Source organism: Phascolarctos cinereus, unplaced genomic scaffold (genome assembly GCF_003287225.1).
Source record: "Phascolarctos cinereus isolate Bilbo 61053 unplaced genomic scaffold, phaCin_HiC Scaffold_1;HRSCAF=81, whole genome shotgun sequence".
Classification (NCBI taxonomy): Eukaryota; Metazoa; Chordata; class Mammalia; order Diprotodontia; family Phascolarctidae; genus Phascolarctos; species Phascolarctos cinereus.
The window spans coordinates 269,686,676-269,699,938 of NW_027555514.1; the positions used below are offsets into that span (position 1 = coordinate 269,686,676).

The following is a 13,263-nucleotide window of genomic DNA, read 5'->3' on the forward strand; positions in this document are numbered from 1 at the left end:
GGTGTGGGGCACAGAGCTCAACCCCAGCCAAGGCAGGGCTAATGAGAAGCAAAAGCACAGGGGTGTGCCTCTCTCCCAAGTCCCTCAGTGAGTGCCCCCTTTAGCATCTCCACCTGCAGCCCCTAGGAGTCTGCCTTGAGCTTCATCGTCTGTGCATATGAGAGCCACTGCCGAGGTCCTGCTTCGCTTTTAGCTCTACTAAGGAGTCTCCCCAGCCTGATTGCTGTCAGACCCCATACCCCATTGCTTTTTTTTTTTTCCATCGTGGGACAACTTGATTGGATTTCATCTTCCTGGCACTTCCCAGGGAAAGAGTGGTCACTTGCCTTACTGGGAGGACTCTGCATGGGCCTCTCAAACTGGAAATGAACAAGAATGATGGACACAGTGAATGATTGCAGCTAACCCACTAGAGGGGCCTCTCATTCACCATGCCGTTTAAGGGGTTCACTACCTTCAAAGAAAAATTCCTGAAGCCGGGAAAAGAGAGTGTGAAGAACGCGGTTGGTGACTCGCTGGGCATTTTCCAAAGGTAAAGTTTTGCTTGCCAAATTCAAATTCAGGACTTAATTTTATCTTGTGTCAGCTAAACAGACCAGGCACTGTAACTGTTTATAAGAGATTTTAAAAGAAATGTCAAAACTATATTGTTGAGCTCAGAACACACCCAGAAATGTGTTCCACTCCCCCGCTAGGATTGAAGGCAGATGGAAGAGATGAATGTGGCATGGAGGGGGTGCCTATAACTCTGAGCTGGAGAAGATTGGGGGGGGTATGACATTTCCTGCTAAGATGGCAATACTGAACGTGGACAGGGCTCCTAGTTAAAATGCACCTCCTGTGCTCTATCTGATTACCCTCCAAATGATGAATAGTCTTGATTCTATTACTGTAAATGGGGATGACATCACTTTGCACTATTTCCCAAAGGTCTTTCCAGCTTTCTTTATGTTCCCTACACTTATGTCATAAGACCACTGCAGTGTTTTATGATATGAATGGACCACGATTTATTTAGCAATTTCCCTTCTTCTTTAGGTGGCTTCCTGGATTTTGTTTTGTTTTTACAGATAATGCTACTTTAAAGAGTTACTAAGCAAGATAAGTTGCTTGTGTTGGGATTTAATATTAAGTTTCTAATGAAGTCTTTCATTACAGAATTACACAAGCAAGTATTTTTAAACTTAGAAATTATACAAGGTATCTATGTGTGACTTGTCTAAGGTGAGAAGGATAAAGTGTAGATAGTTTGAGCATAATAAGATCAGGTCATCTTACAACAAAAGCCCATCATTCACATTCAGGGAGAAGCAAAGATTAAGGACTTGTATCATGGAAAATGGAGGATTCTGAGAGCTTGTGCAAAAAGAAAGAAAACCGTTTATAAAAATACAATCCAGTGTGTGATTATTAAAAGAAATGCTTCTCAAAAAACCTGTCAGATTATGATTAAACAGTTTCAAGTATTTGAAGGGATGGGACACTTTAATTTATGGATTTTTAAAAGAGAGACCAAGTTTCTATGTGAGTTTTGTAATAAGAATTGGTGCTTTTTATCTTTGAATACAAGGTGAAAGTGATTCATCGGTTGTATCAGCATGTAAATAAAAATAAGCTTCCTTTCTTAAGATCTGCATGTATTCTGATTGTGGTGGTGTGATTGCCTCTCCTTGGGAGTGAGAATATCTTATGTATACCTTGTCATTTTCCAACAGATTTTCCTGTGCATTTGTGTTTGCTTAAACTTATAGGAGGTTGATCCATAAAAAGAGCCCCTACACAAAAAATGCATTGAATCGAACCTCTCTTTAAGTGTATAGACTGGTGCAGTGGTATTTAATTTAATACTTACTTTAATAATGTCATTATATTTAAGTAATCACAGCTCGTCTTGGTGCCTTAGTGTCCTGAAGGGTGTTGAGAGGGAACAGAGAGGAATTCATGATGGTGAAATCATTCTTTTAATTTTTTTTAAGCAAATATTTAGCTAGGAAAATTGGATTGAGTACCTGGTTGAATTTTCTTCTTAATCTAAAGTTCTACCAGACCCACAATGAACCTTTAATAGACTGACTGCTAGTTCACTGTGCAGAGCATCACACCTAGGAAATGCTTAACAACAGATTCTTGTGAAAAGATTGATTTTTTTTTACCCCAAATGCCGCATCCAACAATTTCCAATTCCTTCTGGACTTGACTTTGGATCTCAGTTCTGATACTTTCTTTAACTAGCTGTGTGACCTTGGGCAAGTCTCTTTGACAACCTGGGCCTGGGAATCCCCTTCTGTAAAATGAAAGGGTTGGGCCAGATGACTTCTCAGGTTCCTTAAAACACTGAATCTATGCTTCCACGATAATCCAACCATATAAAGGAACTCCTCCCCTTTCTTAAATGGAACCGACAGACAAAGGCAATATGATTTAAATTGTCTGTAGCAGCAAGGCAGGAAGTGCTCAATGAACAAGCTAAAAAAATCCAGTTTGGGAACTTGGAGTCACTGCTTTAATCCCCAGTACACTCCTCTTTGCAGCATTTATAAATATTAAATTGCCACACAAATCAGGATTGTTGTTTGTAAGACCTGTTATGAATTTGTCATTCCAATAATATTTGGTGAGGTTTTTTTTAAAAATCGAACTGTTTGTTTTCTTAGAGGTGTATTGCCTTTCTCCCCTTCACTCCCAAATATTTTTTGATCTCTGAAAAACACAGACTTCATTCTTGAATTGTAGATTGTGAATTCTTTTTTTTTTTGCCTTTTTTGGTGAGGCAATTGGGCTTAAGTGACTTGCCCAGGGTCACACAGCTAGATAAGTGTCAAGTGTCTGAGGTCACATTTGAACTCAGGTCTTCCTGACTCCAAGGCTGGAACTCTATGCACTGCGCCACCTAGCTGCCCCTAGATTGTGGATTCTTGAATCTATAGGCTAGTAGGAGACCTTAAAGCATGTATCTGAACAACTTCCTGATCTCCTAGGGAATATAATCTCCTCTTTAGTGTGGATTGTTTCATGAAAAAGAGGTCAGAGGCACACTTCTGCGGTCTGCCTTGAACAGCATTGTAGGTATGGTGTTACGCGACAGCCACAGGACTATTATGGACATAACAAACATACAATTTCCCACCTATTCTTCATCTCAGCTCCTTCTCCCTTTGCTTGCCATTTAGAGCAGAGGTTATTAGCCATAGGTCCAGGAACTTTTAAAAAAATATGTTGTTGACTATATTTCAATATAATTGATTTCCTTTGTATTCCTATGCATTTTATTTAATGGATTTAAAAATATGATTCTGAGAAGCCATCCATAGATGTCCCCAGACTGCTGTCAAAGGGGGCCATTCCATACAAAAGAATAAGAGAGACTGGGAAAAACAACAACAACAACAACAACAACAACAACAACAATAATAATAATGTGTCATTTAGGAGGAGTGATGCATTATGCAAAGAAGAATCAAGTCTTGCCTCTGAAGCATACTAGGTTTATCACCATGGACAAATCACTTCATCTCTCATTTCTCAGTTCTCCCAGGTAACTAAAGATGTAGGTTACAGATGAGTAGCTAGTCTATATCAGTGAGAGGAATTTCCTCCTCACTGAAAACATCACAAATTTTAAAAAAGCAAATCACCAAATTTCCTTGCATTTATCTAGCAATTTGAAATTTTTCCAAAATACTCTATATACAATGTGGTGTAGTGGATAGGGCGAAGACTTGAGTTCAAATTCTCCTTTAGATACTTACTAGCTATGCCTCCCCAAGTCACTAAATCTCTCTGTGCCTCAGTTTCTTAATCTATAAGAAGAGAGTGTTGGTCTTAGTAACCTCTAGGATCCCTTCTAACTTTAAATCTATAACCCCATGAATCTCACAATGTCCTTGTAAGGGAGATTCTACAGGTATTATTACAGATAAGGAAACGGGCTCAAGGGGATGAAGTAATTTGTCCATGGTCATTCAGCTAGTAAGTATGCCAGTCTAGGTTTGAACCCAGGTCCCAGTCTCTTGACATCAGGTCCGGTAAGCATTCCACCATACCTTTCTTCCTCTAGTTTAGCCTAATAAATGGTGGCTGTAGGATTCTTCGAATCATCTCTATATGTAGCAAACCCTAATATTCCCATCATCCTTATTTCTTTAGGTGGAAATAGAATAGAAGCTTAGTTGCTGCAACGTTGAAGTCTCCTTAGAATCTTGATTTTTCTTTAGGGAGTGGGAGAAGGTCCCATGCTTTGGCATTTTCTCTCCACAAGGAGGAACTGTTGTGTACAGGTGCCTCCTTCCCAATATCAGGATCCATGCTATCTTTCTTCCCCAAGCTTAAATGTGACTTTATGGTTGCTACAGCTGCTTGGTCCTCATGGCAGGGATGGGTGCTTCCTACATCTCTGAAAAAATATTGCTGTAGTGAATTCTCTTGGGCCTAAGCTGTCTCATCTGTAAAATGGGGCTGATAATATCTGTAGCATCTACTTTGTAGGGTTGATGTGGGAATATAATGAGATAATAAATCAAGTGCTCTGAAACCTCAAAATGCTATACAAATTTCAACAATTATTATTACTAGGACTACTGGTAGCTAGTGGTGATTATTTCCATTTCTAATATACTATTAAAATTTTCACCTTTGGCAGCAAAGCTAACAATTAGAATTACTACTGGGCTCAGTAATCTCTCCTCCATTTAAGGACCCCTCTACTTTGGACTGACATTATCTTCACTGGGTTCAGTAATAGGGGAACCTCACTATCTAAAACAAGGGTTCTTAACCCAGGTCCATGAACTATTTTTAAAAAAAAATTTCTTAAAAATAGTTTGATGACTATATTTCAATATAATTTATTTCCTTTGTAATCCTATGCATTTTATGCATTTAAAAACGTGATTCTGAGAAGGGGTCCATAGGTTTCACCAGATTGCTAAGGGGTCCATGACACAGAAAAAAGACTTCCTTTCTTGACCTCTTAACATTCCTCCTATGGTGCTTGGGGGGGAAATACCTAAGGATTGGGTTTTGTCTAATGTCTAGGGTCTCCCCAGTTGGAGAACAGGAAGTCATCCAATGTACAATACATATCAGGTATGGGGCAGGTATTTATTTCCTGTTCACAAAAACAAAAACAACTGTTTAATACAGTTAGGCAGCAAGGTGGAAAGTGTAGTCTGAAAGACCTGAGTTAAAATCCAGCCTCTAGCTGTGTGACCCTGAGCACCTCACAACCCTGTTTACCTCATTTTCATCATCTGCCAAATGAGCTGGAGAAGGAATGACAAACCACTCTACTATCTTTGCCAAGAAAACTCTAAATGGGATCATGAAGAGTCTCACACGACTGAACCGCAATAACAGAAAAGACTCTCACAAGCACATGATGACAAGGTTTAAGCAATCAGTAGCTTAGAATCACTGTTATACTCTCCTAGGAGGTTGAAACTTAAAATACAGAGCATTTGGAGGAAACTAAGGCTGGGAGGTAGATGCTATTATTAACAGGAGGAAACAGGTTGGAAGAGGTGGTAGCACCATGTAGAGCTCTAGCTCTAGAGCTAGAAGGGACCTCAGAGACCATGTCCAACCATTTCTTTTTATAGATGAGGAAACTGATGGTCCTAGAGATTGTGACTCTCCTCTTCTTAAGGGTTTATGGTAGGATTCCAATCCAGGTCTTCAAATTCATCACTCAACAAATACAGTAAATTACAAGGAGGCAAATTTCAGCCCAAGAGAAAGACCATTCATTTAAACATTCAGAACTTTTCAACCATAGAATGGGAAGAGATCTTGTGAACTAATGAGTTTCCTATCCTAGAAATGCATCAGATTTCACGTCGGAAGGGATCTTGGAAGTGGGAGAATCAGAATTTTAACTCATCATCTGTCTCCAAATACACTGCAGCTTCCAGTATTCTAGCCCTGTCGTTTTAACAGATAAGGAAAACAGAGACTCTGGAAAATGAAGTGATTACCTGAAGTCACACAGACACTAACTATCATAGGGGAGTTTTGAATCTCACATCCTCCGACTCTGGAGTCAGTATTCTTTCCACTTGATAGCATCAACTCCCCTCGGCACATCGCTGCTGTACTTGAGCAAAAGATAAACCAAGGGTGGAGGTAGAAAGTCAGCCATATCACATTAAAGGTAAGTTAGCACACCTGCCAAAACAAAGTAGAAGCACTCTCACTATGGGTCCAGATTTTTTTTTCAAGTTTCTCCACAATTACTGCGAACATTTGAACTGTGAGTAAATACTTTTGGCAGCACCCAAAGGCTAAAGCACATGGCTCATTAGCATTCCTTAAGAACTGGGGCTCCCCTGTTCCATAAGACTGTTGTCTGTGAAGAAGGAACATCCATACTAATGCAGCCCACAGAGCTCCCTCACCTCTATTTAGAAAAACAACAATAGCTTGGCATTTCTAAGAATGCAATTCAAAAGACCTACTGGTATCCAGGGTAAAAGAAGCTTTGAGAGAAGGTCATTAAAATCATTAGATTGTAAGCTCCTTGAGTGCAGGGACTATCTTTTGCCATTTCTTTGTATCCTCAGTGCCTAGCATACTGCCTAGCACATAGTAAGCGCTTAATAAATGTTGATGACTAACTGAATGACTTCATTTCTTAGGAAAGAAGTTCATTTCTGAGTGGTAACTAAGTATCTTTGTGCTTGGGGGCAAATGGCATAAAAGGCGACCTCCATTGCTGGGTGGTGGTGTGGGAGACATCGATCCTAGGATACCTTGGGGTGGTAAGCACAGGTGAAATAGGAGTTCAACCCAGAGTGATTGAAGGACTTGCAAGTGCTATTAGCACCCTCAAAATTCTGAGCCCTGAGTCAAAGTCTTGGTTATAGCTATAGTTTCTTTCCTAATTAAATCTTTCTCTGAGCACTCACCATCATATGGGAGTGATGCTGGGTTTTCAAAAGTTACAGTAGAAAAACAGAAACTCTGGCAGCCTCTCTTGGAAGGCTTGGATGACCTGCCTGGTGAAAAGCTGTGACAGAGGACCAGCCTAGCTAAGCCCGAAGAACCTCCCCACCAATAGGCTGGCCTCTAAGGAATGGATTTTTTTTTCTGTTTGGCTTTGGAAACTCATAAAGTCAAGAACATTTAGTAAGGAAATAACTTTTTAGTTCACTGAATCATAGACCTTGAGCCTGAAGGGGCCTTAGAAGTCATTAGTTCAACTCCCTAATTTTACAGTTAAGGAAACTGAGGCCCATAGATGTGAAAAGACTTGCTCAAGGTCACATATAAAGGATGAGCATCAGAGATGGGATTTGAACCTATGTTGTCTGACTCCAGAATCACTGTATTTTCCCAATGCACAGTTGTTCCTGGTTAGACTCCCCTTCTCTGTCCCTGAAGATTTTTCAAACCATTGGCAATCTCCAGAATTCACCTATTAAATATAAAATCTTCGAGGGACCTTAGAAGCAATCTAATCTTTCCTATCCACAACACTTTCCACTCCAAGGTCTGATGTTTTCCCTCTTCCTCATTCTCTTGTATTTATTTTGCATATGGGGCAGTGAGGAGGCTCATTGAAGAGAGGAGTGGACCTAAAATCAGGAAGACTCGAGTTCAAATTCTGCCACAGACACTTAGTAGCTGTGTGACCCTGAGCAAATTACTTAACATTCTCAGCTTCTTCAACTGCAAAATGCGATCATAATAGCAACTACCTCCCAGGGTTGTGAGGATGAAAATAAGATAATATTTGTAAAGTACTTAACACAATTCCTGGCCCATGGTAGGTACTACACAAATATTCCTTCCCTCTCCTTGCCTCCCCTCTCTTCTCCTTCCCTTCCCTTCACTTGGTTTCCTTCCTTCCTCTCTCTCTCCCTCCTTCCTACCTTTCCTGCTCCTCCTCCTCCTCCTTCTCCTCTCCCAGTGAGGAAGCTTCCTTTACCAATGCTTATTAGCACCTGCTCTGCAACTTAGAGACTTAAGAGTGTCTTGGGGTACTGAGATATGAAATGGACCCCCTCGAGTCACTGAGCCAGTAGGTGTCAGAAGTCAGCCATGAGTCTTACAAATATTCTTCTTACAGAGTGAAGGTAAACTTTTAGCTCAGCCTTTGAGTGAAAGCCCCCAAGTTTTAATTTTATGAGGTATAAATTAATGGAATTTTACTGAATTACTGAGTTAACTTTTCAAGTGATTTCTTGGGTATTATTGGTCATGGCCAAGTACTGACTGAGGATTTCCACTTGGTTGACTCACACATTTCAAACTCAGTGTGTATATTGGAGTATATTATCTTCTTTCTGCCCTGCCCCCTCAAATACTCCTTCCTCTGAACTTGTTCAAGGTCACACAGATACTAAGTGTCAGAAGGAGGTTTCGCACCTAGGTCTTCCAACCCCAGAACCAGTGCCTTTTTTTGGGAGGGGGTAAGGCAATGGAGTTAAGTGACTTGCCCAGGGTCACACAGCTAATAAGTGTCAAGTGTCTGAGGCTGGATTTGAACTCAGGTCCTCCTGACTCCAAGACTGGAGCTTTATCCACTGTGTCATCTAGCTGTCCCTCCAATACTTTTTTTGCAGAGGTAATTTCAGATTCTTGCCTCTGATGCAAAATTAGGCAGTTATGGAACTGTTGGCAAGAAATCACTTCAATGGCAATTTGAGCCAGGACACTAGATGACTCCCCAAAGGGTAGCTTTCCAGGAGGTCAGCAAGTCTGGACTTCAAAGGCTCCACCATCTTTCTAATCACCCGGTTTAGCAACATTAGGGTAATCCTTGACCGTGTTTCATACCCATCTTTACTCCTCTCTCATCTAAAACCAGTTGCCACGTCTTCTCAAATCACTCTTTGTAATGACTGCATTTGGGCCCTTTGCTCCACCCATATAGGTACCTTCCAAGTTCAGGCCTTCTTCACCTTTGACCTGGTCTATTGAAATAACCACCTATTTGATCCCTCTATCTCCAAGCTCCCCTGCCTCTAATCTATCCTTTTCCCAAACTGAGATCTAATCATGCACTCTCCTTATCCAAAAAGCTTCAGTGGCTCCCAAGTGCCTCAAGATAAAATAAAACTCCTCTATTGCACATTTAAAGCTCTCCACAAAGTAGCTCCTACCTATCTTTCCAAATTAGTTTCCCATCATTACCCCTTATCTACCCTATGTTCTAGCCAAACAGGTCTACTTGTGATTCCCTGTCCAATTTCCTGCCTTGGTGTTTTTGTACAGGCTGATTCCCCTTCCTGGTATGCTTTTCCTTTTCACCTCCCTCTCTTGGGACTCCTAGCCCCCTTCAAGGCTTAGCCCAAGTGTTACCTCCTGTACCAGGCCTTTTTTGATCCTGCCCTCCTCCCTCTCCTCTCCCCTCAATTGCTACTGCTCTTCTACTCTTCCTTAAATCACTTTTTTTGGTTGATGTTTTGTGTTTCATGACCTGTGTAATTGTTATTTTCCTCCAGTAGAATGTGAGCTTCTTTAAACTTCTTGTTTTCATTGTTTGTCTTTATACCTCCAGAGTCCAGGACAGTGGTAAGCACTTAGCAGTCTATCAATATTTTAAAAATTGAATCCACTTTGGGGGGATGGAGAATGGTTAGACAAAAAATTTTAAACATAAGGTTTGTTTTAATTTTCATTGAGAAGTACAGCTATTCAAAAATATGGTCACATGGTTATTGTGTCAGAGGCAAGATTCAAATGCAGGCCTAGGTAGGACTGTAATAATAAATGTTTAACAACCAGCTCTTTGTGGGGGAAGGAATGTTTTCACAGATTAATTTTGAAATTTAATCTGCATTATTATTAACATTTCTTCATCACTTTCTTAAATCTAGGGAACCAACAAAGCAACAAATCAAGTCCTAATTTGTAGCACTTGCCAATTTTCAAAAGATGTGAGCGCTTGCACCGATAATTTAACAATGAGCCCTGCCAGCTGGAGCTGCCTCCAGCTCACCTCTGGGTCCAGAGCTCGTTTTACTGTTGCTCCTTTCATTGCTTCCTTATGTAGTTTAGGAACTAAATGTATGGATTTTGTTAGTGATTAGGCTTGCTTGGTTTTAAACAGGGGCAAAACACCAGGTAGGGACATGATAGACTTCTTTCTTTCTTTCTTTCTTTCTTTCTTTCTTTCTTTCTTTCTTTCTTTCTTTCTTTCTTTCTTTCTTTCTTCTCTCTCTCTCTCTCTTCTCTCTCTTTCTTTCTTTCTTTCTTTCTCTCTCCCTCTCTTTCTTTCTTTCTTTCTTTTTTTCTTTCTTTCTTTCTTTCTTTCTTTCTTTCTTTCTCTCTCTCTCTCTCTCTCTCTCTCTCTCTCTCTCTCTCTCTCTCTCTCTCTCCTCTCTCTCTCTCTCCCTTCCCTCCTCTCTCCCTCCCTCCCTCCCTCCCTCCCTCCCTCCCTTCCTTCCTTCCTTCCTTCCTTCCTTCCTTCCTTCCTTCCTTCCTTCCTTCCTTCTTTTCTTTTTCTTTCTTTTCTCTCTCTCTCTCTCTCTCTCTCTCTCTCTCTCTCTCTCTCTCTCTCTCTCTCTCTCTCTCTCTCTCTCTCTCTCTCCCTCTCCCCTTCTCCCCTTTCTTTCTTCCTTTCTTCTCTCTCTCTGTCTCTCTGTCTGTCTCTGTCTCTTTCTGTCTCTCACTTTTGGAAAGAAATGCCTCTTCCTCCCTCTTCCACCTTAGGATCATACTGTATTCAGGCCTCAAGATAAAATAATAGAAAAATTGATGGAGGTCGTTGGCCCAGAAGGCATCGTCCTGGTGGTTTGCACTTGGGCAAGGTGTTTGTTGGACCTAATCACTTTAGGAATTCCTAAGTGTTATCTTTGCAATAAGTGTTGTTTTTCTTAGTTTTCTTCAGTCCTTTGAAAATAATATGATCTACCGTTAGTTTTGACAAACTGTGTTTCTCTCTCTCTCTCTTTTATTCTTCATTAGAAGAGATAAGTCACTGCGGAAGAGAGGGAGGAGGGATACAATTAGAGATGAAGGTGATGCCAAACCAAAAGTATCAACACAAAAAGAGAACTGAGAGCCGTGGATGTGCCTCTTTAGTCCAAGAGCACGATGACACGACCCAGGGCTGTGGTTGGCTGGGTGTGGGGTTGTTGACCTCCTGGGATGCTACCTCTTGGGGGGGGGTGTATGCGTGTGTGTGTGTGTGATTTAGTGTCCAGGCTCAAATTGCTACTAATGCAATTTTATTGCCCACAGCACTATAACTACCTACTTTTGCATTAGAGGAGAGAATCTGAAATTGCCTCTGCAGAAAGAGCACTGGTTCTGCAGTTAAAAGACCTGGGTTCAAATCCTCTCCTCTGACACTTAGTACCTATGTGACCTTGGCATGTCACTTAGTTTCCCTGAGTCTCAGCCTCCCCCTCTTGTAAAGCAAGGGGATTGGACCAGATGACCTCAAATTCTGTGATGCTAATAGCAGGGCCCATTTGGAAATGATAAATGTGTATTTTATATACTTTCTACCCTTCTCAGCTTTGCATGACCTGGGCAGGTGCCCCACCCTTCTTATAGCTGATTACATGGGTGCTAGGGATATCTATATCTATATCCATTTACACATACATACATATAAATATATAGATATACACACATTATATATACACACATATACATACACATACATACAAACATCTGTAGAGAGATAGGTATATAGATATATACACACAGAAACATACACAATACACATAACATACATATATAGAGATAGGTATATCTATATACACATACACACATACACACAGAAACATACATGCACAATACACATATACACATATAGAGAGAGATAGGTATGTAGAGAGATAGGTATATATAGATAGACACACACACACACATATATATACATATATACACACATATACATGAAAACAGAGATGGGTATATAGATATATACACACACACAGAAACATGCATACACAATACCCATACATATATAAAGATAGGTATATTGATACACACACATATACATAAACATACATATGCACATACACATACACACATATCTAGAGACAGGTATACAGAGAGACACACACACATATATACATATATAAACACATACATATACACACATATGCATACATATAGAAATAGATATATAGATATACACACTTATACATACACATAAGTATACATACACATATACACACACACATATATATAGAGATGGGTATATAGATATGTATACACATATATATATATACACACATAAGCATAGGTACACACATATAGAGATAGGTATATACATATACATATATACACACATATACACACATTTATATATATACATACATACACACATACATACATACATGTACATATACACACATACACATCACTATGAATCAAAGCAGTTCCTGACATGAGATTTCAGTTATTTTGGGATGAACAAATGGCAGACGTTGGGAGCAAATGTTGCCATCCTCTTGTTCCAATTACCATGCCCTGGGAGCCTGCAAATTGCTGGGAGCATGGGGATTGCCAAGTTTATGCTTTAGAAAGGTTGGGTGGTTTATGACTTATATTTTAGCTGAACTCTCCTGTTAGCTATTTTGCTTCCTTACAATGCAAAGAATGCTGAATTTTGAGTCAGGGGACTTGGTTGTTAATGGTCTGCTGAACTGGAGGAAGGAGGCAAAGTCTGAGTGAGAACATTTCTGTGAGTACCATTAGAATGTTGCCAAATGGTAAGGGTGCAAACAGTTTCTTTTATTCTTGATAAATGATGTCTAGCTTGAGTTATAATCTCTTTAAAACTGTAAATGAATGAAGAGTAATGTATATGGTGCCTCAACTGAGCCACAAGTTTTTTCTTAAAAAATAAAATTCTCTCTGTATGGAAAAGTGAGCCTAAGCCCCTCAGTGAAAGAAATGAAAGCTCCTACCAATGAAAGAAAGGAAATGATACCAATCCCATGCCTTGCCATTTCTCCACTAAATCACTCTGCTTCTCATATACTGAATTATGTGCTATAAAATAATTTGTTAAGCTGCACACCTCTGAAATAGTATCTATTGAAGGTGTTATGGGAAAACCATTCTGTAATAAAACTCTCCAACCAGATAATTTTAATAAAAAGAAGGCAATATATGCAATTAATCAATTTGAACTCTTTATATGTAAGGGGATGAATGACAGCATTCAAGAAAATTTTACCCTGTAATTGAATTCGTAAATTGCATGTCAGCTTACTCCTTTATGGCCCCACTGACCATCCCTGCAACTTGCTGGACCAAAATTCCCTTCTTCCCTGGCCGCTAATCTCCTATGTGGGTTGT

General features: G+C 40.0%; 1 protein-coding gene across 3 annotated transcripts in view; it reads left to right on the forward strand.

Moving 5' to 3' along the window:
- Positions 1-431: 431 nt before the first annotated feature.
- SLC17A8 (solute carrier family 17 member 8) overlaps positions 432-13,263 on the forward strand; it is a 54,422-nt gene continuing 41,590 nt past the window's right edge. For all 3 annotated transcript variants that reach the window (XM_020982298.2, XM_078149403.1, XM_078149400.1), the window contains exon 1: positions 432-532. In XM_020982298.2, the coding sequence (XP_020837957.1) occupies positions 432-532 (101 nt within the window). The remainder of the gene's footprint in view (positions 533-13,263) is intronic.